Below are 26,585 nucleotides of genomic sequence, written 5' to 3'. Positions count from 1 at the left end.
TTGGGGTTCCAACAATCTCCCCTTTTGATGAACAAGTTAAGCTAGGGTCTAAACTAGACATAAAATTAAAACAAGTTATTGCAATAATGTGCAACAAAATTAAATTTCAAAAATTTTCAATTTTCAATTTCTACCTCCCCCTAGACTTATACTAATTCTTCTCCCCCTTTGATCACAAAAAAATGGGGTTTAAAAAGAACTAAGGGTTAAAGATTTAGAGTAAAAAAAAATTTCTTAAAGACTTTAAGCAGAAATTTTCAATTTCAAAATGGTCTTTTAACTTAAACAAAATTGTCTTATGAAAATTTTTTTAAATTAACAAAAAATGAGAATTTTTCTAAGTAATTTAAGCAGAAAATTTTTCTAAGTGAAAACTTTGAGAATTTTTCTAAGTGAAAATTTGACTTTGGCAAAAAGTATTTTTCTAAGTATAAAAATATTTTAAAAAAAATGTTTTTTTTTAAACTTTGAAAGCACAGTGGACGAGCTGCCCGGACTTTTATGGGCGCTCCGAACGACGCCCAAGGAGGGAACAGGAGCGACCTCCTTTCACCTGGTGTACGGGGGAGAAGTCATCGTCCCGGTAGAAGTTGGGGTATAATCCGACCAGATCAAAGTCTACGATGAGAATAATGCTGAGCATAGGCATTTGGAGCTGGACCTGGTGGACGAGACGCGAGCTAAGGCCGTCATTTGGTTGATGGCGTATCGGCAGAGGATGAAGCAAAGCTACAATAGACGGGTAATTCCCAGATTTTTTCAGGTCAGCGACCTCGTCTGGAAGAAAGTCAAGCTGGTCAGCGATGTGACCAAGCTGGGAGCTCCTTGGGCTGGGTCGTTCAAGATTGTAGAGAAGCTCCGATCGGGCGCCTATTACCTCAAGGATGAAAATGGGCGGAAGCTAGAATGACCGTGGAACGCAAATCATCTCCAGCCGTACCGAGCTGGGTGAAAGGTGTGCCATTGTAACTCGTAATATTCAATCCTGCTGTATCTTTTGACCGCAGGAGTAAAATAAAAGGAAACCAAGGATACGAACAATTTAGGCCGAACGAAGACCGTCGAGTGGCGGCGTTAAATCCCCGAGTCATACCGACGACTATAAACCCCCCAGCCCGAAGACCGTCGAGCGGCGACGTTAAATCCCCGAGTCGGACCAGCGACTATAAATCCCCTAGCTCGAAGACCGTCGAGTGACGACGTTAAATCCCTGAGTCGGACTGGCGACTATAAACCCCCTAGCCCGAAGACCGTCGAGCGGCGACGTTAAATCCCCGAGTCAGACCGGCGACTATAAACCCCCCGGCCCGAAGACTGCCGAATGCCGCTCGGAGAGAATGCGTTCGAAGGAGTAAACAAGAATAGAATTGAAAGTTATATTGACTCGTCGTATAAAAGTACACAGACAAAAACGGGGTAAAAGTTAGATAGCGGCAGATAATAACTCGCGAAATGGTGAGCATACAGATGAAACTTCAAAAGACGCTCCTCACTCCAGGACATCAAAGATGGGCTCGGGGATGGTGTCCAGCAGTCCGACCAAGTCTTTGGGAGAATTCTCATTCCCTTAAGGTTTTAGAGGCAAGAAGCTAGACCAGCCGATCGCTTCAATTTCTCGCCAAATTCGGTAAGGCAATAGTTCGCTCATCATGCCAAGGCCCGATTCTTGGTACTCTTAGTGCAATGGCAGCTTGAGAGCATCTTGAGATCCTTCTTATCTCCTTGAAGTTTAGCTTCAACACCGATCGGCTTTCTCGTCGATGGATAGCATGAGACCGTCGAGTCGTTAGAAGGAGGGGTCAATACAAAAATCAAAACGCAAACACCCTTCTCGAACTCTTAAACTAACACTTGTAAAATAAGAGAAATAAATAAAAGCAAAGTAAAGTAAAGGCACATCAAGATTTACTTGGTTACAACCGAAGGTTGTTAATCCAAGAAAGCGAGACTAGTATCTCCTTCGTGGAGAGAAGCCTTTACAAAGAATGGCGACACAGAAGAAGCTTAAAATAGAAAAGCGCACAAGTGTAGAAAGAATGCTTGAGTTCTCGTTAATCATCAGCTGACCAAGGCTATATTTATAGTCTTGGTGGGGCCTGGAAGGGTTACGGCGCCTGGGATAAAACTTTATCTCAACGCCCGTAACGCCAAAGACGTTGCTCGTCAACCCACGCCCGGGCGCCGGCCGCTCCGGCGCCGAGCAAAAGTCAACTCGTTGACTTTAGCCCGGACCTCGCTCCGCTTTAGTCCCGCCTGTCCGGTCTTCCGCCTCCGGATTGCTTACTTGGGTGATCTCGCCATCCGAAAAGGGCTCACCGAACCCAACTTCCGGCCTTGCTGCTTCCTCCGCCCCTAATCGCCACTGTTTCTCGTCCTCGCCAACAGACTCATCCGCAGCTTTCGCCCCTTGCCGACCTTCGCTAGCCGCCTCGCTCCCCGAGCAATCTTCCGCCCGGCCAGTCCCCTAACCACCGCGCTTCCTTCTCGTCACTCTTCCGCAAGACTCGCCCCTGACCGACGTCCTTCTCGCTAGTCACTGCCTTCCGCCGACTACCGTGTTCCTAAGCTCCCCGACACACTATGGTTAGAAACAACGAAGACCTAACTTAACTTGTTGATCACACCAAACAACCTTGGGGTTCCAACATACAGCCCAATCGGACGCCGCTCAGCCGGCCGCATACATTCTTTGCTTCTAAATCAGAGACGACCCTATTCTTTCTGTTAGTCGCCAGCTTGATCTCCTGGTCGTGAGACTTAACCTAGGCTTCAAGCCCAGCTACCCTGGTCTCTAGGCCAGAAGACTTGTGTCGCTCGGCCGCAAGCAGTTTCTCTGTCTTGTTCAGCTCGGACCGAAGCGTGGCATACGAGGACCCCTGAGTAGGCGCCCCTCCAGAAATCTGAAGTTTCTTCAACTCTTCCTCCAGCGTCGCCAAACGGTTGCTGACCGCGATGTTCTCCACCCAGCTTTGCACTCGAATGAAATAATATCAAGGAGCGAGCAAAATAATTATACAAGAGTTTGAGGAGCATACCCCCGTAGCCTGCTGCAAATGACTGTCAACGAGATGATCGGGGGTCATTAACGCCACACGGGCCCTCACATCCTGCCATATTTTGGCGAGCGGTCCGCGGATTGTGATATGATGTTCTGGGGCAACTGGCCGATCAGCTGCCAGAAGAAATTCTTCTGTGGGGAGGTGGAGGATGACCTTAATCACTCGACGGCCACTCGGATCAGATTGGGTTGAGGCTGAACGACCAGACGACTCACCGAGCAGAGCAGAGATTATGCCGGAGCGCCTAAGCCAAAGACGAGCCCGAGGCAGGGAACTGACGGGCTGCGCTTCAAGGGAAGCCACTGGCAGATCAAGCTGGGAGGGAGTTCGATCCGAGGAGATGACCTCGACTGAAGCAGGGTCGGGTCGACTGTTGCAAAGGGGGTGCCGACCTGCTCTGTCATCAATTCCACAGATGTAGCTGAGTGGGTGTGAAGGTCTGTCCGACGTCGTTTGCATTTCACCTGTGGGGAGTCCTCGACCGAGGGCCCTGCGTCCTCCGACGCCAAATGTCCGACAGATGAGATGGCATCGCCGACCTTTTCGGTTGCAGGGAGCCTTCAACCTCATCCGCTCAATGGCCTTGGCACACCACATGATGTCGGTTGCATAAAAGAAGAATAAATCAGTTAGACCAAAAGGAAGGGGGCGAGGAAAATGTTGGAGCAATCTAGTGACCCTAGGTTTTGATGTTTGGGCAAAGGTTTAAGTTAGGTTTATTGTTGGATTGACGACATCAAGTGCGCAAGGGATATGGTACAACAAGGAAGTCCAAGTGTGATCTTGCTAAAGGAGGAAAGTCCAAGGATGAGTCTTGCGGTGTAAGTCCAAGCATGTAGTCTTGGCAACGTAAGTCCAAGTGTAACTTGGCAATGGATGAAGTCCCGAGGCGCGACCTCTTGCAAAGGAAGACCCGACAACAATGACAAGGCCGGCGAAGCTCCGTAAGACAAGACGTGAAGGATGGGAGGCATCCGAGGACGAAGGTGATGGAGGAGGCTGAAGGCTAGGTCTAGTGGTCTGGGCAGTGGGACGAAAGCCAGAGATCGGACTTTAGTAAATACTAATTAGGTTTACCGTAGCAGATCAGCAAGGCCATCAGCAAAGATTGTGTGTCAGTCAGTGTGATCGTACATCGTAGATCGATGCTTTAGCAATGACCGGGCCAGCACCGATCGGGCAATAAATCGTGAAATCGAGCTGGAGTGTAACGGCCGAATTTATAGAGGGCGCCGATCGCATGTTTTAGAATGATCGGGTAGGCGGGTTTTCAACCATGAGCTATAAAACCAAAGCTTGGGAGCTTGGTTTGATTTGATGAAATTAGACTTGGTTAAGGTCTAATTAGTAGTCTACAAGTGCTCAAGAGTTTTCCTTGTGTCCAAGAGGTCTTGGTGAGGTTTCTCCACCCACAAGGAGTTTGAGCCATAAGGACTGAGGCTCAATTCAAACAGATCGACTATTTAGATAGTTGACATTTATCTCTTCAACATGTAAATGATTGATTAGTTGGTTTGATTCTTTCTTGTCTTGTCGATCACTTCTGGATTTATTATTCCCATTTATGCATTTTTCTTGAATTTTTTTTTCTGTTAACAGGAACAACCTCTTTTTATGATCTTGGACAATGTACACTTGCAAGGGCGCTCTTCTACGACTAACCGCCAAGAGAGCAAGAAGCTAGAGGAAGAAGAAGATGGAGTCCGAAGGACCGCTCGGATGGGACATCCGTACGACAAAGAAGACTTCAATTATTGGAGACATGGTTCCAAATGGATTGGAACCAATGGGTTGTCTTGAGTGACCCATTTGAAGCTCCTACTGACAAGAAGGGTAACGCCTCCTACCTCGGCATTGGACCGAAGAGCAACGGGAACAAGCGGAGGCCGATAAGAAGGTAACAAAAATCTTGTTAAATATATTACCTTCTAACATCCTTTTGAGTGTAGGTGAATACACAAGTGCATGTGATCTTTGGAAAAAGATCATTGTCCATCATGAGAACCCTACACAAATCCAAGAAGAGGAGAAGCCCAAGGAGAAGGGCTCATTGGTCCAAGAAGAGAAGGATCAATCGAATGTTGACATAAGTTCAACATTCGAGGAGGAGAAGGAAGACGAGGAGGTATCATCCACAAGCTGGAGGAAGAAGTGGAATCATCCACATCTTCAAGTGAAGAGGAAGAAGAGAAATGAGGAAGAGGAGATCTTGGAAGCTCAACCTCCACCTCAACTACCAAGAAGAGCACAAAGGATCGCATCAAATGTTTTGAGTGTGGTAAGATGGGCACTACAAGAGTAGGTGTCCTTCACTCAAGAAGGTAAAGGAGGTAAACCCTAAACTCACTAAAGTTAATTTAGAAACTAATGTGAGTTGTAGGAAGAAGAAGAAGGAGAAGAAGCACACTACCACACAAAGTGCCCAAGGAAAGGAGAGCTCATGAAATTGGCGTACTTGAAGAAGTGGGAGAAGAAGGGAGCTTCCAATGTAAAAACCAAGGTATCATTTAATGAATTCATTCCGTTGACACATGAGCATGCTAGAAACAACTCTTATCATCTTAATGTTATTTATCATGAGAATAGGAGGCATGATAACCTTAAGGATAAATATATTCCTCCTCATGCTAGATTTGCCACACCTAAGGTTAGGAAGGTAAATAACAACTTAGGCAATAACACCAAGGATTTTAGATATATGCCTAAAAATAGAAATGCTCAAGGATTCAATGAAAAACCAAAATCTAGGGATTTATGGGGTGAAAATCAAGTCTTGAGGACAAGACTTGATAATTTAGAAAGGACCTTAACAAGAATGGAAAATATTCTTAGGGGTCAAAATGAGCATAACCTAGGAAAAGCTAGACAAGAGCCATCCAATGGCTATAGAGGTTTGGGATACAAACCTAAAGCCAAGAAGGATGTGACTTCCTTTCATAGGGCTCCATATAGTTATGGGACCAACCCTAGGTTTAGAGGTCAAGTTAAAGATACTAGGGAAGGAATCCCTAAGAGTATTTTTGGCAAGACAAATGTGACTAAGACTTCTAATGTAACGACCCAATTTTCCTTATTTCGAGTTCCAAATGTCCATAAAAATATTTCGAAATGCTTTTAAAATATTCTAGAGATTTTTAGAAATTTTTAGGGTATTTTTATGCAATTTTTGGAGTCCATTTGATATTTTTATCAAGAGGAAGAAGTTTTAAAAAAAATAATAATAAATGTGTTGAAGCTAGGTCTCAAACCCGAACCCGTGACCTCGGGTCAGACACGACCCAACCGGACGCAGCTCGACCAGCTGAGCCAGCGAGTTTTTGTTAATTATATATGGAGCAATATGTATATAAGTAGTAGTTAGGAATAAGAATAAATAGGAAGGAAAATAGTGGTAGCCGAGACTCGAATCCGCGAGCCCTGACTTAGTCAAAGCGCAGCCAACCAACCGGTCTACGAAAGCTTTGTTAATTATATAGGAGGTGGAATATATTTAAGCTATAGTTAGAGCGTTTTGAATAAAAGAGGAATAAAAGTGCGCGGCTGGGATTCGAACCCATGAGCTGGGCTTTAAGCAAAACCAGCCCAAACCAGCTGAGCTACAAGATTCTTATTAACCATATAAGGGAAGAATTAAGTTATAGCATAGTTTTGGATTTAACCCTAATACATTAAAGGGAATTAGGTTTTGATTTTTCTAAAAACCAAACTTTTTCTCCCGAATCTCCTCTCCTCTCACGCGCGGTGCGGCGATTTGCTCCTGCTCGGGCGACGGCGAAGAAAAGTCTGTGATTCAATTTTCGGCGCCGGCGAAGCTTCCTCCCGGCTAGTTTTCATCCGCGGGTGGTTGTCTCGACAGAGGAGAACTTGGGAGCACGAAGGGATCGTCGGGAAAAGTAGCTACCCGAACCCTAGAAGCTTCCTTTCCTTCTTTCCGGTTGTAAGTGCAAGAAACCCTAGGTAAGTACTACTCACCTGCAGTAGGAGTTGCTCCGAATCTTTGGATTTCGTTTCCTTGTTTTCGGATTTGTAGTTCCCCTTGATGTGAATCTGCCGTGAGTTCCCTTGTTGGATGAATTCGGCGGTGAACCTTGGATAAGTGGCTTTCCTTGTTTCCGAATCATGCTTTGAAAGTGATTGAATTTAGGGGTTTAGGATGACTGCCGTGGGTTTCAAAGAAGGTGTAATAAATTGTTTAGTGTGATTGAGCATGTAGAATTGTGTTAAGCCAAATCTATGCTTGTTAGGGATTCAGTTCTGTTTGAAATCTGAGATGAATGAATAAATTGTTTAGGGTTAACATGTGGTTTCGGTTTCTATTAGTTGATCATTCTATTGCAAATAGATGAACATATTTCTTTATTAGATAGAAGTTGGTAGCAGCAGTAGCTTTTCTTGTTGCTTTACTTCGTTGGAAAGGAGTCAACATGTGTAGATCTAGTGATGCATGCTTTGGTACACCACGTGTAGAAATTGTTAGCAGCAGTAGTTTTTATCGCCTTATGCTGTGAATATGTTGCAAGGGGTTTTAGTTCAGCAGGTTTTCTTTTTAGTTTGAAGCATGCGGTTAGTTTTTCGTGCTACTCAAAGGGCAAGAACAGCCCTTCATTTAGTTAGAATGGTTTAAGCATTTTATTGAGTATAAGTGCAGATTTTTAGTAGTTTTATGTGTAGATTTCTATTAGCCATATGTGCAGATTTTTATTAGTCTTGTATGCTGATTTTTGGGTTCTCTTGCTTCAAAATGTACATGAACAGATTTTAGCATTCTGTTGCCTGTTTTTACAGCATGTTAGTAAGTCCAAGTTAGCTTTCTTTTGCTCTATCTTACAGCATGTTTAGTAAGTCCAAGTTGGTTTATTTTGCCCTACTTTACATCAGGTTTAGTAAGTCCAAGTTGGTTTATCTTGCCCTACTTTACATCATGTTTAGAAAGTCCAAATTAGTTTCTTTTGCTCCATTTTGTAGCATGATTAGCAAGATCAAATTAGTTTTCTTTTTGCTCTACTTTGTAGCATGATTAGTGAGGTTAGATTAGTTTCCTTTTTGCTTTTATCACAACATGTTTTAAAAGTTCAAACTAGCTGTCTTTTGCTCTATTCTAGAGCATGATTAGTAAGTTCAGATGTGCTTTCTTTTCCTTTGTTTTACAGCATGTTTAGAAAGTTTAGATTTGCTTTTCTGTTGCTTTGTTTTATAACATGCTTATAGAGAGTTTAGATTTGCTTCTCTTGTATTGTTTTTATATAGCTTGCTTAGTTAATTGAAATCCTACACTTGTTAGGTATATCTAGAGGATTCCAATAAACTCTAATAAAGGATTATGAGAAAACTGAGTAAAAAGAAAAAAAGACCAAGGTCTAGTTAAAAAGAGATAACAAGTAAACTAAAGTAAGAGGCTAGTACCCGACTTCCGAGGTTGTCGTTAAACAAATCTAGGTGACCAATTCCGATGTCTTGGCCCTGGTAAGACCGAGGTCTTTATCCTCATAGGGCTGGAGGCTCGCTACCCCAGTCACTATTAGAGAGCGCGCAAAACAAAGATGGTACTAAGCCTGGGCCCAAAGAAGAAGAAAGAAAAGAAAAGTTAAGAAAAAAAAAAAAAAGAAAGAAGAAGAAAGTAAAAGATAGAAATTAAAAGATTAATTTCTATTACAAGGATATATAAGAAAATATAATAAGTTTTATGCTTAGAATAAATAAAAGTTAGTTTCTTTAATTCTAAGCTTACATTGTTCATTTCTTATTATCCGTTAGATAGTGAATGTTTAGTATTCAGCCATTTTCCAGATACCATGAGCACACGCAGATTTTTTAGCATTTCAGCCAGATATTGCATTACTTTTATGCACTTCGAGTTTTGTGAGATAGATTAGTACTTACTAAGCTTTCGCTTATAGATCTTTTTTTTCTTCCCTCCTACGATAAAGGAAAAGCTAAGATACGAAGGGAGGCGAGGGTAGTGGTGATGATGAATGTGTGTGGTGATTGGACTATCGAGAGTGCTAGCAAGCTTGCAAGACCTAATGATTAGAGTTTATGCTTTAGTTCTTTTCTTTAACACTATTATGAAGTTTATGTGATTGTGATTGAGTTTGATTCGTATTGTAGCTTATTTATGTCCTATTCTGGGAGTTGTGTTTAGTTCTTGTTGCTAGTCTAGTCTTTTGGTTATAGTATGAATTTATTACTGCGTGGTTGTGAATAAAATGTGTTCCAGCCGCATGTGGCTGCGTATATATCTTGTGTATTATAGATTTGGTCACCGGTACAGGGGAGACTCTGCCGAAATTTTTCGGTAGGAATTCCTCTGAACCGTGATAAATCTAAGTATTGCTGATAATAGCATCAGTGACACTAGATAGAGAGTTGTAGTTAGGTAACATTCGCCCTTAGAGAGTAGAAGTAAGAAGGGTGGGTTGTTACATCTAAGAAGTCCAACAAAGTTACAAAGAAGGTCACAAGGGAGGTCATCCCTAAAGTTGATCTAATAAAGGTGACTAAGGCTCCAAAAAGGCCTAATAAAGTCACAAATAAGGTTACAAAGGGAGTTAACCCTAGAAGTGACCTAGTGGAAGTGACCAAGGCTTCTAAGAAGCCAAGAAAGGTCCTTAGGAAGGTATCTAGGGAAGTCATCCCTAGTGAGTACCTAGAGCATCCAAGGAGCACCAATAGGTATTGGGTTCCTAGGAACATATTCTCTACACCCTAGATGGGTTTAGAGAGTGTCAACTCCAATTGGAAAGGTAGTTAACCCAACCTTGGGAAAGTTGACACTTGAGAGCATTTTCAAGGTGATTGTTAACCTTTGAAAATGAAAAGGATGATAAGTGTTACTCTTTGAAAGAGTAAAATGTGTCAAAATTTGAGGAGTTAAATCTAATTTAAATTGACACACTAGAGAGAAGCAAAAGTAATGCCAAATTTGGAATTCGACATTTTCTTATGGAATTAAGGGAAATGTAAACCTTAATCCAAATTGTCACTCTTGGAAAAGAGTAACATGTGGCAAATCTTAAGGAATTATGTTTGAATTAAATTGGCGCAATGTGGAAAAACATAAGAAATACCAAATTGGGATTTTGGTATCTTCTTAGAGTAATTAAAGAAAAAATCTAGGTCATAATGTAAAATGTTCACTCTTTGAAAGAGTGAAATGTGTCAAACTTTGAGGTTTTGAACTTAATTTAAATTGACATATTTAGAAAAGGATAAGAAATGCCAAGTTGGGGTTTTAATATTTTCTTAAAAGGTAAAAGGCAAATCTAAGTTTTAATTTGATTTCATTTACTCTTGGAAAAAGTAAAATGTGCCATACTTTGAGAAATTTGTTTAAGTTAAAATGGCACAAATTTAGAAAGGAAAAATAAATGTCAAAATTGGGTTTTGGCATTTTCATGGAAAATCATGGGCAATTTAGGGTTAAATTTTAAGTTAGCTAGGGTTAAGAATACTTAGATAGGTAATCTAGGTAAATTTTATTTATGCTAACTTGCCATGTTTTGTTTTCCTATCATATGTTATGACATCATATTTATATTTAGCATTCATATTTTATTATGAAAAATACAAAAATACCATGTCATGTCATACATACATCATGTAGCTATAGCTTGCTTTTCATTTTGAAAATTGCTTATTTTGATGTATGCCATGTAAACATCATGCATTACTTTAATTCCCTTGTTATTTAAGGACAAATGGCATCTATTATAAATGGTAAATATCCCAACAAGAGGGATTATATCAAGTGGCATCCTAGATGGATGATCATGATTTTTACAATGCCTAGATAGAGATGCATGATCCCTTAGTTTAGGGCAAGACCAAATATACATCTCACAAAGAACTATAAGGTGACTTGTATGTGTTTTAATACACGTTAGATACAAGTGAGATGTTAAGATGGTGAACTAAACTCAAGATGTTGATCTAGTGCATCTTGTTGAGTTTTAGGTTCATCAAAACACATAGTTATGTGTCTTCCAATCATTGGGAAAGCTAATGTACAAGTCATGTCCATTGAGCCCAAAGAACGTGGTTGGATATTGGTTTTGAAAAAGATTTCAAAATACTTTTGAAAAACCTTGGTGAAGACTATCTTTTGATAGTAATCATCATTGGAAAGTTAGATACAAATTAGGAGAAAACATTAAAGTTTTCAAGAGTTTTCAAATTTGTGTCAATCTTTGAAAATAGGAAGTATTTTCATAGAAAACTATTTTTTCCTGATAAAGTATACCCTAAATAATGTTTACATGAGTTTTCATGATGAAAACAAGTATGGATTGGTTAAGAAAAACCAAAGTGAAGTTTCGGTTGAGGTTTAGTTTCATTATTGAATTTTGAACCTCAAAACTTCGAGTTTTGGTTTTCCTAATTATTTAGGAACCCCAAGTCATTGTTGGTGCAATGATGAAAATTTGACCATATTTTTAGGGGGAGTTACGCTTTAGAAACATAAAAATCTTTTCTAAGACCAAAAGGAGGTCAAGTGTTAAGGTAGCACATGACATTGGTATGAGAGGTGTTACCAAGGACAAGGGAAAGTCATCCAAAGCCAATAAGAAGGAATATGCTAGGGTAGCATATAATTATAGCAAGGATAAGGTGTCCAAGATTAAGGACAAGATGAAATTCCCAAAGACAAGGTGTCTAAGGTTAAAAGGTGAGTCTTGTAGGCCAAGTGTCACCTGAGATGCACCAAAATGGCCTAGTCATAGTAAATGAGTCACCTAGGGAGGTGGATAAGATTAAGAGCTCAAGGGGGAGCTCAAAGAGTCTTTGGGACATATGGTAAATGATTTTAAGTGAACCAAGATGTGCCAAAGGGATTAGAGATAGATTTGAGTCTCTACTATACTTGGTTGGCACAATTGGGTTAAGTTTTATGAATGGAAATATGAATTGGGTTCATATTGCATGAAAATTGGTTTTTGATGTATAGATGCCATATAAACTAATGCTAGTGATGCATTATGGTTTAGTATGGGCAAATACATCAAGAGGAAGCCAAAACTAGGACTTTAGGTCAAGGTTCAATTGAACTTTTTAGCTAGTTTTGTGTTTTGTGTCAATCTTGGGATTGGTGATAGATATATTTTTATATATATTTTTCCCAAGTAGATATTGATATAATAGACCTCTCCACAAAATTTGGGGATTTTCGAGGTCTGGAATTTCTGGCGCATTTCAAGTTGGCCGTAAAGGCTGATTTTTCATGAATAGTGTCCCGATCGGCATGCTACTTACCGACCGGTAACACTGCTCACGGTACGTAATGTCTCTGTAAGCGTTTCATAGGGCGGCCATCGGTACTTTCGATCGATACTCTTGAAAATATTTTCAAGCATTAGAAAATGACCAAAGAGTGGTGAACATGTATGTAATCTTATGGGGATTAATACATGATGTTTATAGTCATTAGAGGTCAAAGAGTCCAATAATTGGGATATTGTTGGATTTTTTATGTATGGCAAAGGGGAGAAGTTTAGGTTTAAGTGGAAACATACCTTTGCAAGAAATCCTAGCTCAAGGGGAGCTTAGGTGAAGGGGAGCGATTGCTCATTTATTAGCAAAAGGAGAAGTTTACCTTTGCAAGAAATCCTAACTCAAGGGGAGCTTAGTGAAGGGGAGCCTAGAATTAGGTTCCATGATTTATGCATGTAGATTGCATGTTTATTTGCATTATTATTGATATATTGTTTCTAATTTAACTGCCAAACATCAAAAGGGGAGATTGTTGGAGCAATCTAGTGATCCTAGGTTTTGATGTTTGGGCAAAGGTTTAGTTAGGTTTATTGTTGTATTTGATATGCATTGTGAGTGTGCAGGATACAGGTACAACAAAGTCCAAGTGTGATCTTCGCAAAGGAGGAAAGTCCAAGGATGAGTCTTGGCGGTGTAAGTCCAAGCATGTAGTCTTGGCAACGTAAGTCCAAGTGTAACTTGGCAATGGATGAAGTCCCGGAGGCGCCACCTCTTGCAAAGGAAGACCCGATAATGACAAGGTCCGGGGCTCAAAAGGCAAGACGTGAAGGATGGGAGGCATCCGAGGGGCCGGGTCAATGGAGGAGGCTAGAAGGCTAGGTCTGGTCAGGGAAGGGACGAGTCTTGAGATTGTACTCGAGTAAAATACTAGAATTAGGGTTTACCGAGCGCATCAGAAGCGTCAGCCACCGTAGCGCATCAGTAAGGCGTCCTAGCGATCAGAGACCACCGTAGTAGTCGATCATACGTTTTAGCAGTCGATCGCGTGCGATCGGCCAATGACGGCCGATCGGCAACAGTAATGTGTGAAATCGAGCCGCTAGTATAACGCGAATTTCCACAGAGGGCGATCCGCATGTTTTAGCAATGACGGTAGGCGGGGTTTCTGTTGATCCCAAGGTTGTTTGTGTGATCAACAAGTTGTTAGGTTCTTGGTTTCAACCTTGTGTCTAAGTGTCAGGAGCTTAGAACACAAGTAGTCGAGGCAGCACGCAAGACGCAGAATTTTGACGGTGCGTCCAGGGACGGCCCATGGAAGAGTACACCGCTTGACGAGAAGGAAGCCGGAGCGAAGATTGCTCTGGGAGCAAGAGACGCAGCTTAGCGAGAAGGTCGGACCGAGGGACGAAGGATCGGATGAGTCGTTGGCATGACGAGAATGAAACACGCAGAATTCCGAGGGACGAGAAGCCGGAGGAAGCACGCCGAGAAGCCGGAAGTTGGGTCGGGTGAGCCCTTTTCCCAAGGCAGAGATCACCCAAACGAGCGGATCCGGAGCGGAAGAACCGGACCGAGGCAGGACTGAACCAGAGAAGCGGTCCCGGATAAAAAGGTCAACTGTGTTGACTTTCGGGGTCCGGGGCGCCCGGAACACATCCGGGCGCCCGGAACAGTAATTTTGACCAGATCGAGAATTATCTCGATCTAAACGTTGGGGGATAAATTTTATCCCCCCAGGGCGCCCGGAACCCTTCCAAGCGCCCCGACCAAGGCTATAAATATAGCGTTGGTCCAGAAGCTTTCAATCAACTCAGTAATTTACATTCCAAACACTTGTGCGCTTTTGTTCTAGTTTAGCTTCTGTCTTTTGTGCTTTCACTGCTGTAAGAGGTTTCTCTGCCTTCCGGAAAAGGGCTCACCCGAACCCAACTTCCGGTCTTCTCGAGCGTGCTTCCCTCCTGCTTCTCGTCCCTCGGAATTACCGCGTGTTTCCTTCTCGTCCGACAGATCATCCATCCGGGCCTTCGTCCCTCTTCGACCTTCTCGCTAGTGCTCTCTCTTGCTCTCCCGAGCAATCTTCCGCCCCGCCTGTCTCTCGGAACCACCGCGCGCTCTCTCGTCCCGCTGTACTCTTCCGATGTTCGTCCCTCGGACGACACAGGCCGTCCTTCTCGCTAGCTCGTCTTCCGCCGACCACCGTGTTCCTAAGCTCCCGCACACTTGCACACAAGGTTAGAAATCAACAGACCTAACTTAACTTGTTGATCACACCAAAACAACTTGGGGATCCAACACTCCCCTTTTTGGTGTGATCAACCCAAGTTAAGCTAGGGTCAAAACAGACATAAAATAACTTTAACTAAATTTGCAATTGAGTACAAAAAATAGAATAAGTTAAATTAAATTATTTTGGATCTACCTCCCCTTAGACTTATACTAATCCTTCTCCCCGTTTGATCACACAAAAAATAGGGTTTAAAAAATCTAAGGGCTTAAAGACTTAGAAAATAATAAAAAAAAAAAATTAAGTCTTTGAAAAAAAATGAGAATTTTCTAAGAAACTGAAGCAGAAATTTTTAGTTTCACGAAAAAGATTTTTAACTTGGGAAAAGTGATTTTGAGAATTTTTCTAAGTTGTTAAAAAAATTCTTAAGTAAGAAAAATTTTGAAAAAAAATTTCTAAGTTTTTTTTAAAAAAAAAAATTAAGTAAAAAGAATTTTGAAAAAATTTCTAAGTTTTTTTTTTAAATGTTTGAATAACTTTTTAAAACATTATTTAAATTCAACCTTAATGCTTTTTATCAGAAAGTTAATTAAACATTTATTTCGATATTTTGGCTTTCAGGTCGTGGCGAGGCACTAGGTCTTCTTGGTTATTGGAGCAACAACCACTTTCTTAGACAAAGCCTCATAAAGAAATTCACTGTTTAATTTTCTCGCTGAAAGCGCTAATTTCGATTTAGGATTTAGGCTAAGCAAGATTTAGGAACCCAATAAAGGTTCCAGCCTACTGGGTTAACCAAATGTTTCTTAGGGACATATTTTTTTGAAATGTTCCTAATTTGTCCAGGATGATATTTAAAGAACCAATTTAAATTATTAGATCTTCTAAAATTGGTTTTAGATGGACATGTATGGATTATTAAGTCTTCTACTTGAATTTTCAAATTTTGAATTTCTAACTTTAATTTTTCATTTTCTAGTTTTGATTTATCTAATTCTTCTAAGGGACACGACTTAGCTAGAATTACTTTTAAATTTTTATTTTCACTTTCTAATTTGCAGCAATCTTTTGTTAAAAGTTTAACGAATTTAAACATTTTATCGGGAGGAAGAGATGGTACCTGACTGACCTTGTCTATCTTTTTGGTTTCTCCCCGAGCCGCTGCTTTCTTCCGACGTGTCTCCCCTTATCGATGCTCTCGATGCTCATTTCGAAGAGCTTGAATCGCAGTCATCTCTTGATGACTCGCCATAAGTGCGAGTCCGGAGAATGCTTCGACGTATCGTCCCACGTCGCCTTCAGGGCCTTTTGTTTTTGGATAGACTTCTTACCCTTTTCCTTGTCTTTGTTCTTCAGCTTGGGGCAGTTGTCCTTGACATGCCTTTCTTCGTCGCAATGGTAGCAGCGGATCGTTCTTTTCTTTCTACCCTGTGGATGGTTAGTTTTTCTAGAATTGTATAACTTTTTAAATCGTCTTACCATTATTACCATTTCCTCGTCGTCGAGAGAAGATTCCGATTCAGGTTCGTCTCTCGAAGCTTTGAGGGCGACGTTGTTCTTTGGCTCCCTCAATCCTGCACATCTTGACTCATGCACTTCAAATGTTGAAAAAAATTCTTCTAATGAAATTTTTTCTAAGTCCTTCGAAATGTAAAAGGCATCTACTAATGATGTCCATTTTGAATTTCTAGGGAAGGAATTTAAAGCGTACCTGAGCGAATCTCGGTTACTTACCTTTTCTCTGAGATTCGTGAGTCCGGTGATGATTTCTTTTATTCTGGAGTGCAAATGTGCGACTATCTCACCTTCTTCAAGACGGAGGTTGGTGAGCTGGTTCCGGAGTAAGTCCCGTCTCGCAAGCTTGGCTTCGGATGTTCCTTCGTGTAGTTCAAGGAACTTCTCCCAAAGCTCCTTTGCCGAGTTGTAGGTGCCGACACGGTTGACTTCTTGTGGCGGAAGTACGCTTAGCAGATGGAATTCTGCTTTCTTGTTTGCCACGTACTCGGTCTGCTCTTTCTTTGTCCATTGACTTTTTGTTTTTCCCTTGGGAGCTTCAAAACCGAGTTCCATTGTTAGTATTACATCAAAATCGGTACCAAAAAATACCTCCATGTGCTTCTTCCAGCTTGCAAAGTCCCCCTCGAATTTTGGCGGGTGGATGTTAGATCCGGCCATCTCGTTACTTCGTTCGCCGGTTAGTCCTCCTGAAGCGTCTCGGCTCTGATACCACTTGTTGGATCAAAAAGAATTTTGATATCTCCACAATGACATGATATTATCCACTTTGGGCCTAAACCCTCATGATTTTGTTCTTGGGCTCTCCCCAAAAGGTCTCATGCCAATAGAGATATCTTTTCTCTTATAAACTCATGATCTTTCTCATGTGTTTCCAATATGGGACTATGTTTGCAACCTTGCAACCCCAACATTTTCAACCCGCGAGCTATAAAACCAAAGCTTGGGAGCTTGGTTTGATTTGACGAAATTAGACTTGGTTAAGGTCTAATTAGTAGTCTACAAGTGCTCAAGAGTTTTCCTTGTGTCCAAGAGGTCTTGGTGAGTTTGTGGTGAGGTTTCTCCACCCACAAGGAGTTTGAGCTAGCCGGAGGTCTTCCGGGGAGTAATCCACCGACGGATAGGGATTGTCCACCATACGGACACGCCGTGGAGTAGGAGCTTTATCTCCGAACCACGTAAATGATCGTGTAGCTTGGTTTGCATTCTTTCTTGTCTTGTATTTTGTTTAGCTTGTTTATTTTTGTATTATTCCGCTGCGCAAGCTAACAACGTAGGAAGCGAACGATTTGGGTGAGCCGCTATTCACCCCCCTCTAGCGGGCACATCGGTCCTAACAGAAAACACTTACCCATGCTGCTCGGAAGCTTCGTTCGGATCGGGCTCAATCCGAATATGTACAGAACACCCTCGCAAAGCAGTTTGTGGATGTTGAATCTCTGCCCGGCCAGCAAATTGGTCGCGTGGAGGTAATCTGGCTGGCTCTTGTATTTACCAAGGTCCGGCGGGGGTCGGCACGGTGGTCTGCCATTTAGTTCGGAAAGGTGGCCGCTCGGGAAAACGAAGGTAAAAGTAGTTTTCCTTCCAATGTTTGTTCGAGGTCGGTATTTTGTCGAAGAAAACAAGACCGATCCACGACTGGAAGAGGAAGGTGCCCCACTCGGACTGTTTGGGATAGTAGAAATAGTGGAAAGTCTTGGGGACTAAGGGGATGTTGTGTGGCCTAAAGAGGACAACTACTCCGCACAACAACCAGAAGGAGTTTGGGACGAGTTAGATGAGCGGGAGGTGGAAGTAGTTGCACACTTCAAGGATGAACGGATGAACAGGAAAACATAGACCGGCTATAAATTGGTCTCGGAAAAAGTAAATAGTGCCGATCGGAGGGTCGTGGGGCCGATCGGATGAGATAGCTAGTATTAGTTCATGGTCAGAAGGAAGTTCGAAGGTTCGGACGAGGCTCAGTGCATCCCTCTCGTCGAACCGGCTCTCCGTGGTGGTATACGAGAGGTCGGGGGCGAGGTCGGACTGGCGAGAGGAACTGGTCATTACCAGGGCAAGGGTCGAAGCAAAAGAAGGCAAGGGTTGACAAGAAGAATGGTTGGAACAGTGTCAAAGGGGGGCACGAATACGGCGAGAATGCAAAGAAAAACGCAAAAGAACTGAAAGGAGAAGGACAAAGGGGCCTTACAGAGAATATGACCGAAGGAGGAGGCGAGGGATCGTCGGAACGCAGAGAAACGAGTTCGCCGGAACACTGAACGAGATGGAGTAGAAGCCTTCGGATACACACGCGCAATAACACGAAGCGGCTAGGGAAGAAAAGACGTCCTTATAAACGTTGGGCGCGATCGACCGGAGCCGTCCGATCCAGGTCACGGGATCCGAGGAGCAGATCTGACCACCGAATTTGAAAGGCCAAAGGTCACATCAATCCTGACAGCTCGAGCGAGCGGTGACGGCTGCGCGACCACGTGGCGCCCGCTCACGGGTCGCATTTAATGAGCACCATTATGCAGACGTGATCGCGTGTTCAACCTTAATGGCGGTGATTTGCACGAATTCCGAGGAGATTCTAGGGATATCAGCGTTGACCAATGTCGGAGTGGCGGGACAACCGCTGGCAAACAAAACTTTCCAAGTGCCAGCCTGTGTCGCGCCGATCGGCATCACCCGCTTGCGCAGTCCCCGATCGGATAGACACTAACATCGGTAGCCGAGCGGCAAGCGTGTCACCAAGCCAATGGTCCAGTCAGTCGGACTTGTTGCCTCCTTCGACTAGATTTGGAGGGAAGACACGTGATCCAGTGGTAAGGATCGGGGGCCCACATAGGAAGGGGTCAACGACATGGGAGAGTCAAAGCTTCGGCTGAGGGGGGAGGAAGTCACCTGGCCGACCGACCAGAGTAGATTCCGTGCCGGCACGAAGATAGCTCGACCTCGGGTCGAGCTTCCGACGCTCACAAGCTCCCTTATAGAGGAACTGCTATGCCGAGTGGCCAATCTGCTCAGCCAAATTGGAGAACAACTGGCTTGTACCCCGTCCGAGTATGTGACCGAGCGGCCTCCTCGCCCGGTCCGAGGTGCATGTATACCCGAGCGCCCTGGAGGCCGAGCGACCAACCCGTCCGGCCCAATTAGAGACAAAAGGCTTAGAAGAGGACAAAAGGGGCAGCTAGTGATATCATTCTCGAGACACCCGCCGCCGACAAACAGCATGGTCGACGACCGGGCCGTACCAAGGATCGTACGGGGGAAGTTTCCTCTGTCGTGGTAGAGATATGCTCGGACAGTTGCGGTATGACGTCAGACACGCTTTTCTAACACAACCATTCTGAGGTATGCTTTAAGGAGCGTGCACACCTCGGGAAGTGTGCACGCGCCTCTACGAGGTCCTATATAAGGACCTCCCGACTTCGACGGAGGTATGATTTTTCTCCTCTTCTACTGTAGCCACAGTCTCTCTATTCTGCCTCTATTTCTTCTTGCCATCGTCTGACTTGAGCGTCGGAGGGTCGTCGCCGGGAACCCCTTCCCGGCCCTGCTTTATTGCAGGTTCATCGGAGGTTTACGTCACTGCGGAGATCACCCGGGGGCAGCAGAGAGCGCCACGTTCCCAGTTTTCATCGACTCAGCGCACGGACAGGATCACTACGTTTGGTAATATAATATATGTAATTTTTTATTACAAGGGTTATTACATTTTTTATATTTAGTATCCATTATTTTTTATAAGGAATGTAATTCGTATTATTATAAAATGATAAAATTATCCTGCGACTTCTATCGACAGTCGCCGCACCTCTATCGGAGCTTGCGGGCGTCGGTCACTGGTGGCGGCGGCGGCCGGCGACGGCGAGCGAAGGCCGACGACGACAGGTGGCGGTTGGATGTCGGTGGGCTGCGGCGGCTGCCGGTGACGATGATTGGCGGCTGACGACGACGGTTGGTGGTAGCGGCCGATGACGGTGGACGACGAAGTGGCGGCGACAGTCGGTGGCGGCGGCGGCAGCGACGGTCGGCGGCGGCGGTGACGGTCGGCGGCGGCCGGAGTCGACGGTTGGCAGCAATGGTCGGTGGCAGCGGCCGGCGACGGCGATGGGCAGTCGACCGACGACGGGTGATCGACGGGCGATAATTGACTAGAGATATATTTGATATTCAAATTTTAATTAAACAATGAGCTCAGAATTTCTGTCCATTATTTTTTTTATAAATATATAATTTTTAAATAATTTTAATAATAATAATATTGTGAACCGTCTTCCTCTGCCATGAATCTTGAATCGAATCATGAGTCAATGATTTCAGATCGTGAAACGTAATCAATTTAGAGTCAATTTAGAGTCGACATTTTCAGAATAGTCAAATTCAATACAAACTCTGAGAGGATAGACAGACTTTCTGCCCTTTTTTTATAATTTATAATTTATAATTTTAAATATTTTTTAAAATAATAATAATAATAATAATAATAATAATAATAGGAAACCGTGAATCGACAGTTTTGAATAGTGAACTATAATCGGTTAAGGGTCGACATTTCAAAATCTCGCGAATAGATAATTCAGAACCGTAGAATCGAGGATTCTAAGCCATGGACGGTCAAGAGGACGTGGAGATATCTAATTTTGATATTGAGATAGACATATACACATCCCAACTGCCATCAGCTTTCTATCTTTCCTTTCACTGAAAAGGATCGAGTACCAAGTGACCAGGTTCAAGGAGCTGGCTGTCACCTCAAAACCAAGAACATGTGTTTCTTGATGAAATAATTAGCCCATTGGCTTGTTGTTCTCAGAGCCAAGCAAGCCCTGCCTTGTGCTGATCAGATCAATCATATGCATCCACTCCCATGCATCTCCTCGCAGGGCAAGAACCAAGAAGAATCAGTACGCAACGCGGCGGCCATAATTCTCCTCAATTATTGGACAGGCCATCGTCTCCTCCTCCTCCTCCTCCTCCTCCTCTCAAGGAAACCGAGTCCCACCTCATCCAAATCCACACTCATTCCCTCGTACGCAACGACCCTGAAATCATTCCCTGTGTAAACATGACACGAGCTTTCTTGTCGCTGCGGTCTTCTCCAGTTCCCTAGCTCCAGAAGCATTCATCAAATCCCTTATCTGCGATTGCGACGCCTCCACACGCTTCCTGCCCATCATCATACCTCTCTGCCTTTATATATATCTCGAGAATTCAATTCACTCAGCTGTAGATACCCTGCTCCTTTGGTTGATTTGCAGTAGCTTTCGAGAAATGGAGCTGAGAGAGATCGGGTTCACTCTGCCGCCGGGGTTCAGGTTCCACCCGAACGACCACGAGCTGGTGTGCCACTACCTCTCCAGGAAGGTCAGCGACCAGGAAAGGACCATGGTGGAGGTCGACCTGCACGTTCAAGAACCGTGGGAGCTCCCAGGTCAGCCGATCAAAATCGCGCCTTTTTCGTTTTTCTTCGTTATTGTCCACTGACGAGCTTGTGCAGATGCGGCTAAGTTGGGCGCCGACGAGTGGTACTTCTTCAGCTTCCGCGACCGCAAGTACGCGACCGGATCGCGAACGAACCGCGCGACCAAGTCGGGCTACTGGAAAGCCACCGGGAAGGACCGAGCGGTCAGCGACCCGTCGACGGGCGCCGCGGTGGGGATGCGGAAGACGCTGGTGTTCTACAGAGGAAGAGCCCCCAACGGGGCGAAGACGAATTGGGTGATGCATGAGTTCAGACTGGAGACGCCTCGATCTGCACCAAAGGTACGCTGCATTACGCCAGTGGAAACATGTGCTTGCGATCGGTTGCTGAACGATCAGTTCATCTTGTGGCAGGAGGACTGGGTCCTGTGCAGAGTTTTCGAGAAGAGGAAAGGGGAAAGAGATCAAGGAGGGGAGTCGGCCACGGAGGGGACGCCGACGAGCTCGAGGTGGGGGGAGGAGGAGTGGCTTGGATTGCTGTTGGAGTGGGGGACGATGGAGAACGGAGCTCGAGCTGGGGAAGGAGGAATTCTGACTGTGTAACGGAAGCACGAACTGTAGATTTGGTGTAATAATTGTTAGCGCATAGGTTTGGTTTAATTCATGATTATCTGCCTTTTTTTATTAAGAATTCTTATTTAATTTAGTATTTTTATTTAATATTTAAATTGAAATAAAATGAATAAATTGAAATACACATCGTCGTTTTGGTTCGGGGAGGTTTAGGTTTTTAGGAGCGATCGATCTCGTAGATCCGTCGATCGAATCATTCTCTGCCGGCGATTCCTCCTCCTTGCCTGGCTGCCCGACCACCTGCGGCGAAGTCCGCATTCTCTACTCCTTCGGCGTCGGCCCCAATTGCTAGGGCGGATTCCGCCGACGAAGGCGACGGCTTCGTCGCCTACAAGCCTTTCCTCGCAGCTGCCGAGGTAATCGACGTAACCCTAGCTTCCAGCTAGGCACGCATCTGCAACCAACAGATGCCGGAAACCGCCTCACCAACATCGGGCGCGACGCCTTCGCCTACATGGAGGGCCTCAAGGAGCGGCGGTGGATACCAGACCGCCCTCGTCGACGAGTGATTCGAGTTCAGCGCCTCCTGCGTTACTTCAAACGATCACATTCGAACTCCGGGCGTGCGTGCTCAGCTCATGCTGGGCTGGTCGATCGGAGGAGTGTGTGGACTCCATCAGTGACCCAGGTTGCCTCTGCAACTTCTCCACTGATTGTCAGGGGAGCTCCTACTTCAGTCATGGATGCCAAGGTCTATATTGTTTGATTTGTCTCTCATAACTTGAGGTATTTGTCAAAATTCTAAACTTGACCTTGATGAGTGCAGAGACAAAGAGGATTATCCATGCTTTGGAGTATGTACAAACAAATCAGGGGGATACAGCTGTGTTTGCTCACCAGGGAAGCAGGGAGATCCTTTCACTGACGGGGCTTGCTATCGCGAGAGCCTTTCCTTGGCAATGAAGTTGCTTATTGGTAATTTCTTCCCTTTAATTTGAGGTTAGATGCTTGTTATAGCTCGAATGACAATGTGTAGATTAAGATGACTAAACATAGAATTCGTTTAGACTGCATTATGTCGTCGTCATCAAGCTGTGTGTGCCTAATTCTACATTATTTCTCCATTGACCTTTACACGAAAGGATATATCAGTGGTAGAGATTTGTTCATAGGTTCAAACTATTTCAATGTTGATTATCTAGGTCTAATGCAACTGTTATTATTTTAGCTGGGCACCCACTTTGCAGTTATCTTTATATTACATTAAATATGCACAAAATAGATCAAAGTAGTTAACATGTGGATACAACACCAAGATTTATGCGGAATTTCTTAGGGATGGTACAGATGAGGGAGGCAAGCATTATAACAAAGGGTTCATAGATGAAGAGAGTACAAAAAAATTCAACCAACTTAAAATACCTGATGAGTTCTATCTATCTGATTCTGGTTTTTCTTCTGGATTACATTTTCTGATATGCATAGATTCACGTCTTTCTCCAATAGAACAGCTGCCGCCTACATCGTCAAACTTCTCTATTAGCACGGATGCATGTGTTAAAGTCTCAACACAATATATGTGCAAATATTATTACTTTATAACTGAACTCTAATAAGGTATGCAGAAGCTATGGAGCCAAAGGACTGCAATCTTCACTTCTAGAAATATCTCATGTATTTGGGGGTTTGGGGCCTTATGCAGTGCACAATGAGACATCAAAATTGTTCTTTGAATTTAACTGACCTTGACTTTAGAATTCTTAGATCGACCTTTTCAGTTGCTCTCTCAATATTTTAAATAGTTCTGTTGTCACCTTAGCTTTATACATCTTTCTGACCTAACCTTCAACATAGCCAACATGGCTATCCGCTTTACTAATTTAACCTTTTATTTTGTCAACTCTAGTTGTCCTGGGTGGTAGCTTGTCAACTCAAACTCACTTGATTTGCAATTCTGCTGACTCGACATTATATGATTCGCAGATCACAGGTTAGCATTCCGACACGTTATTCTGTCATTACTCTTTGGCTAGTCGGATTTTTCCATCAAGCATCATGTCACTCAAAGAACTCATCGTTTTTTAGAAGGATACCTCAACACCCTCAAATTTCATTATAAATTCCAATAACTTGGATTCATTGCTGTTTTAACTTAAATTTATATTGCCAATAAAAGCGAAAACAAAAATGCAAGGAAAGGTTACTTAAGACATTTTCATTTTGTTATATTTTCACCATGAAGTCGGTTGACTGCAACCCTTACAGTAGCTTTGCACCATATTTGTGCCACTTGAATGTCAATTGTGTATAGTTGTCTTGCTAGACGATGTTATATTAGGATTAGATGCTCAAACTAGAAATTTATATATAGAAGTAATTTCATTTTTATGTGGTTGCAATTATCATATCTAGTAATGTTTCATCTGGCAAATTGTTTTATGTGCAGTTGTTGATTGTTCCCACCCCCCTAAAGGTATGAAAAAGATTCAAACCTGCTTAATATGATCACCATTAGGCTGCCAGAGTCAAATTATGAGCTGCAAAGCGTATCAAATCAAGAAGCAATTAACCTATTGACGTGATAAAAGAAGATTAGCACTAGAACTTGAGGTGTTTGCATCTGTCATTGGCTTTAACAAATTCTTGTTATTCTCTTTTTGTAGGAGTCAGCTTTTGCCTTGTCCTACTGTTTGGTTTTATTATTAACATCATGCATGAAAGAGGAAAAAATCCAAAGAATCAAAGACGTATTTTTCAAGCAAAATGGCGGACACTTGCTTACTTGAAGAAATGAAATTGCAACAAGGTATTGGTTAGAAATTTTTACTAGAGAAGAACTAGGTCAAGCAACAAACAAGTTCAACAAGAATCACATTATTGAGGCTGGCGGCCATTGAACGGTATACAAAGGAATCCTGAACGATAATTGGACTGCTGAAATAAAGAGACCTATGATCATAGTAAAGCTTTTGGACTGTTGCCTGGAAGTGGAACACCAATGCTGGTCTTAGAGTTCATCCCCAGTGGAACCTTATTTCAGTTTATTCATGAAAGTAGCAGAAATCAACCACTTCACTAGAAACTTGTCTAAAGATTGCACTGGAGTCTGCAGAAGCACTTGCCTAATTGCAATTGTTCGCTCTCGGATAATTCATGGTGATGTGAAATTTTCTAACAAAGTACTGACGAATGAGACTCAGTTTGCCACATTGGTAGAAGGGATTTTTGGCTTCTTAGACCCTGAATAGCTATGAACATGTCAATTAACTGACAAGGATGATGTTTATAGTTCTGGGTGGTTCTTCTGGAAGGGAAGAAAGTGATCTATCTTGAAGAGTCTGGAGCAGAGAGAAGTCTTTCTTTGAGCTTCATAGTGGCAATGAAGGAGGGTAGAGTTGCTGAGTTTTTCGCTCATCAAGTCAGAAAAGATGCAGAAGCACAACTTCAAGAGTTTGCCAAGTTAGTCGTGTGCAGTATCTCTTAGTGTTCTTAGGAGAAGAAAGGCTTACGACAAAAGAGGTGGCAGAAGAGCTTTCAAAATTTAGAAAATCGAATCAGAAATCCAAGGCACAGCAAATCATGGTCAAGACTCAGACTCAAATGCATCCATGGCTACCTATGAATTGTATGACAAACAATTGTGGAGACGCCGACAGAATAGTATAAATCCTCATTCTGGTCCAGTCCTCACGATGATCAAATTTAGAAGTTTTCCATCAAAAACCAATGAAAGAAATAACAATATTGGAGGGCCATTAGAAGGATTTCCATACATGGGTTTATAAATTGTGTCATTGAACACGAAACAGTGGGTCTTTAGCTTACAAACTAACATACTGCAGCCTCATGCTGCTGTAGCAACATCGTCTGCTTCCTCACATCATGAGGTCAAACAGGGGAAGAATCCGGTTCAAACAATGGCGGGCAGCATCTTCTGAACATTCCACAGCAGCAGAGACACCACAAGCTGCATATTTGGCAGAAGATCAAATCAAATTTTACATGGCACAGGCCCAAGGCTGCACCTCAAAGGACACACTCACCATGAATCCAGTAAGCCATGGGGGGACGGTGCAGGTGCCGGAGGAAGCAGTGGCACCTCAGGATGAGAAAATGGTGGTGGTGGTGGGGGAGAATCCATTGCCACACACGGGAAATCACCAACTAACCTAACCCTCCGTAGTGTGTAATATGGCACTCCAGCTAACAGTCAGATCAGTGCTCCAAGAACGAGAGGCAAACAAACAGTCAGCTGTGAGACTAAAGAAAACGGTTTAATGTGCCAGTCTATGATGCTTCAATGATTGATAGATAGAGTTGATTTTAGAAATTCAGCTGAAAGACATTATGTTTTGAGGAAAATATCGTGGTATGGAATCATTTTAGTTTTTTTTGCGTGCTTTTTAAATATATTTGTATTTTTTTTTCAAGTTTCAATACTTTTTCAAAGCAGTTGAAGGAATTCAAAGACGAAGAAGCCGAAGGGAAAGGTAGGGCATAAAAGTTGTTAACGATTTTAAACTTCTTTTGATTCGAGGATACAAAAAAAAAAATTGGACATAAATTAATATTGGACAAACAATTTACAGAGATTT

The 26,585-nt window shown here is 43.1% G+C and overlaps 1 protein-coding gene across 5 annotated transcripts; it reads left to right on the top strand.

Annotated features, from left to right (window-relative positions):
- Positions 1–20,613: 20,613 nt before the first annotated feature.
- LOC122010140 (protein CUP-SHAPED COTYLEDON 2-like) lies at positions 20,614–26,383 on the top strand. Of its 5 annotated transcripts, XM_042566570.1 has the most exons (7): positions 20,614–21,427; positions 21,494–21,759; positions 21,832–22,741; positions 22,817–22,965; positions 23,897–23,980; positions 24,437–24,463; positions 24,654–26,383. In XM_042566570.1, exons 1-3 carry the CDS (start codon positions 21,268–21,270, stop codon positions 22,018–22,020), a joined length of 615 nt encoding a protein of 204 aa, XP_042422504.1. In that variant the 5' UTR covers positions 20,614–21,267; the 3' UTR covers positions 22,021–22,741; positions 22,817–22,965; positions 23,897–23,980; positions 24,437–24,463; positions 24,654–26,383. The 5 variants fall into 5 exon arrangements, with proteins under 5 accessions (XP_042422504.1, XP_042422506.1, XP_042422503.1 ...); XM_042566572.1 differs by lacking the exon at positions 23,897–23,980; XM_042566569.1 differs by lacking the exon at positions 24,437–24,463.
- Positions 26,384–26,585: the final 202 nt, after the last annotated feature.

Source organism: Zingiber officinale, chromosome 8A, assembly GCF_018446385.1.
Source record: "Zingiber officinale cultivar Zhangliang chromosome 8A, Zo_v1.1, whole genome shotgun sequence".
NCBI classification, from domain to species: Eukaryota; Viridiplantae; Streptophyta; class Magnoliopsida; order Zingiberales; family Zingiberaceae; genus Zingiber; species Zingiber officinale.
This window is presented reverse-complemented; position numbering and strand designations above follow the sequence as displayed.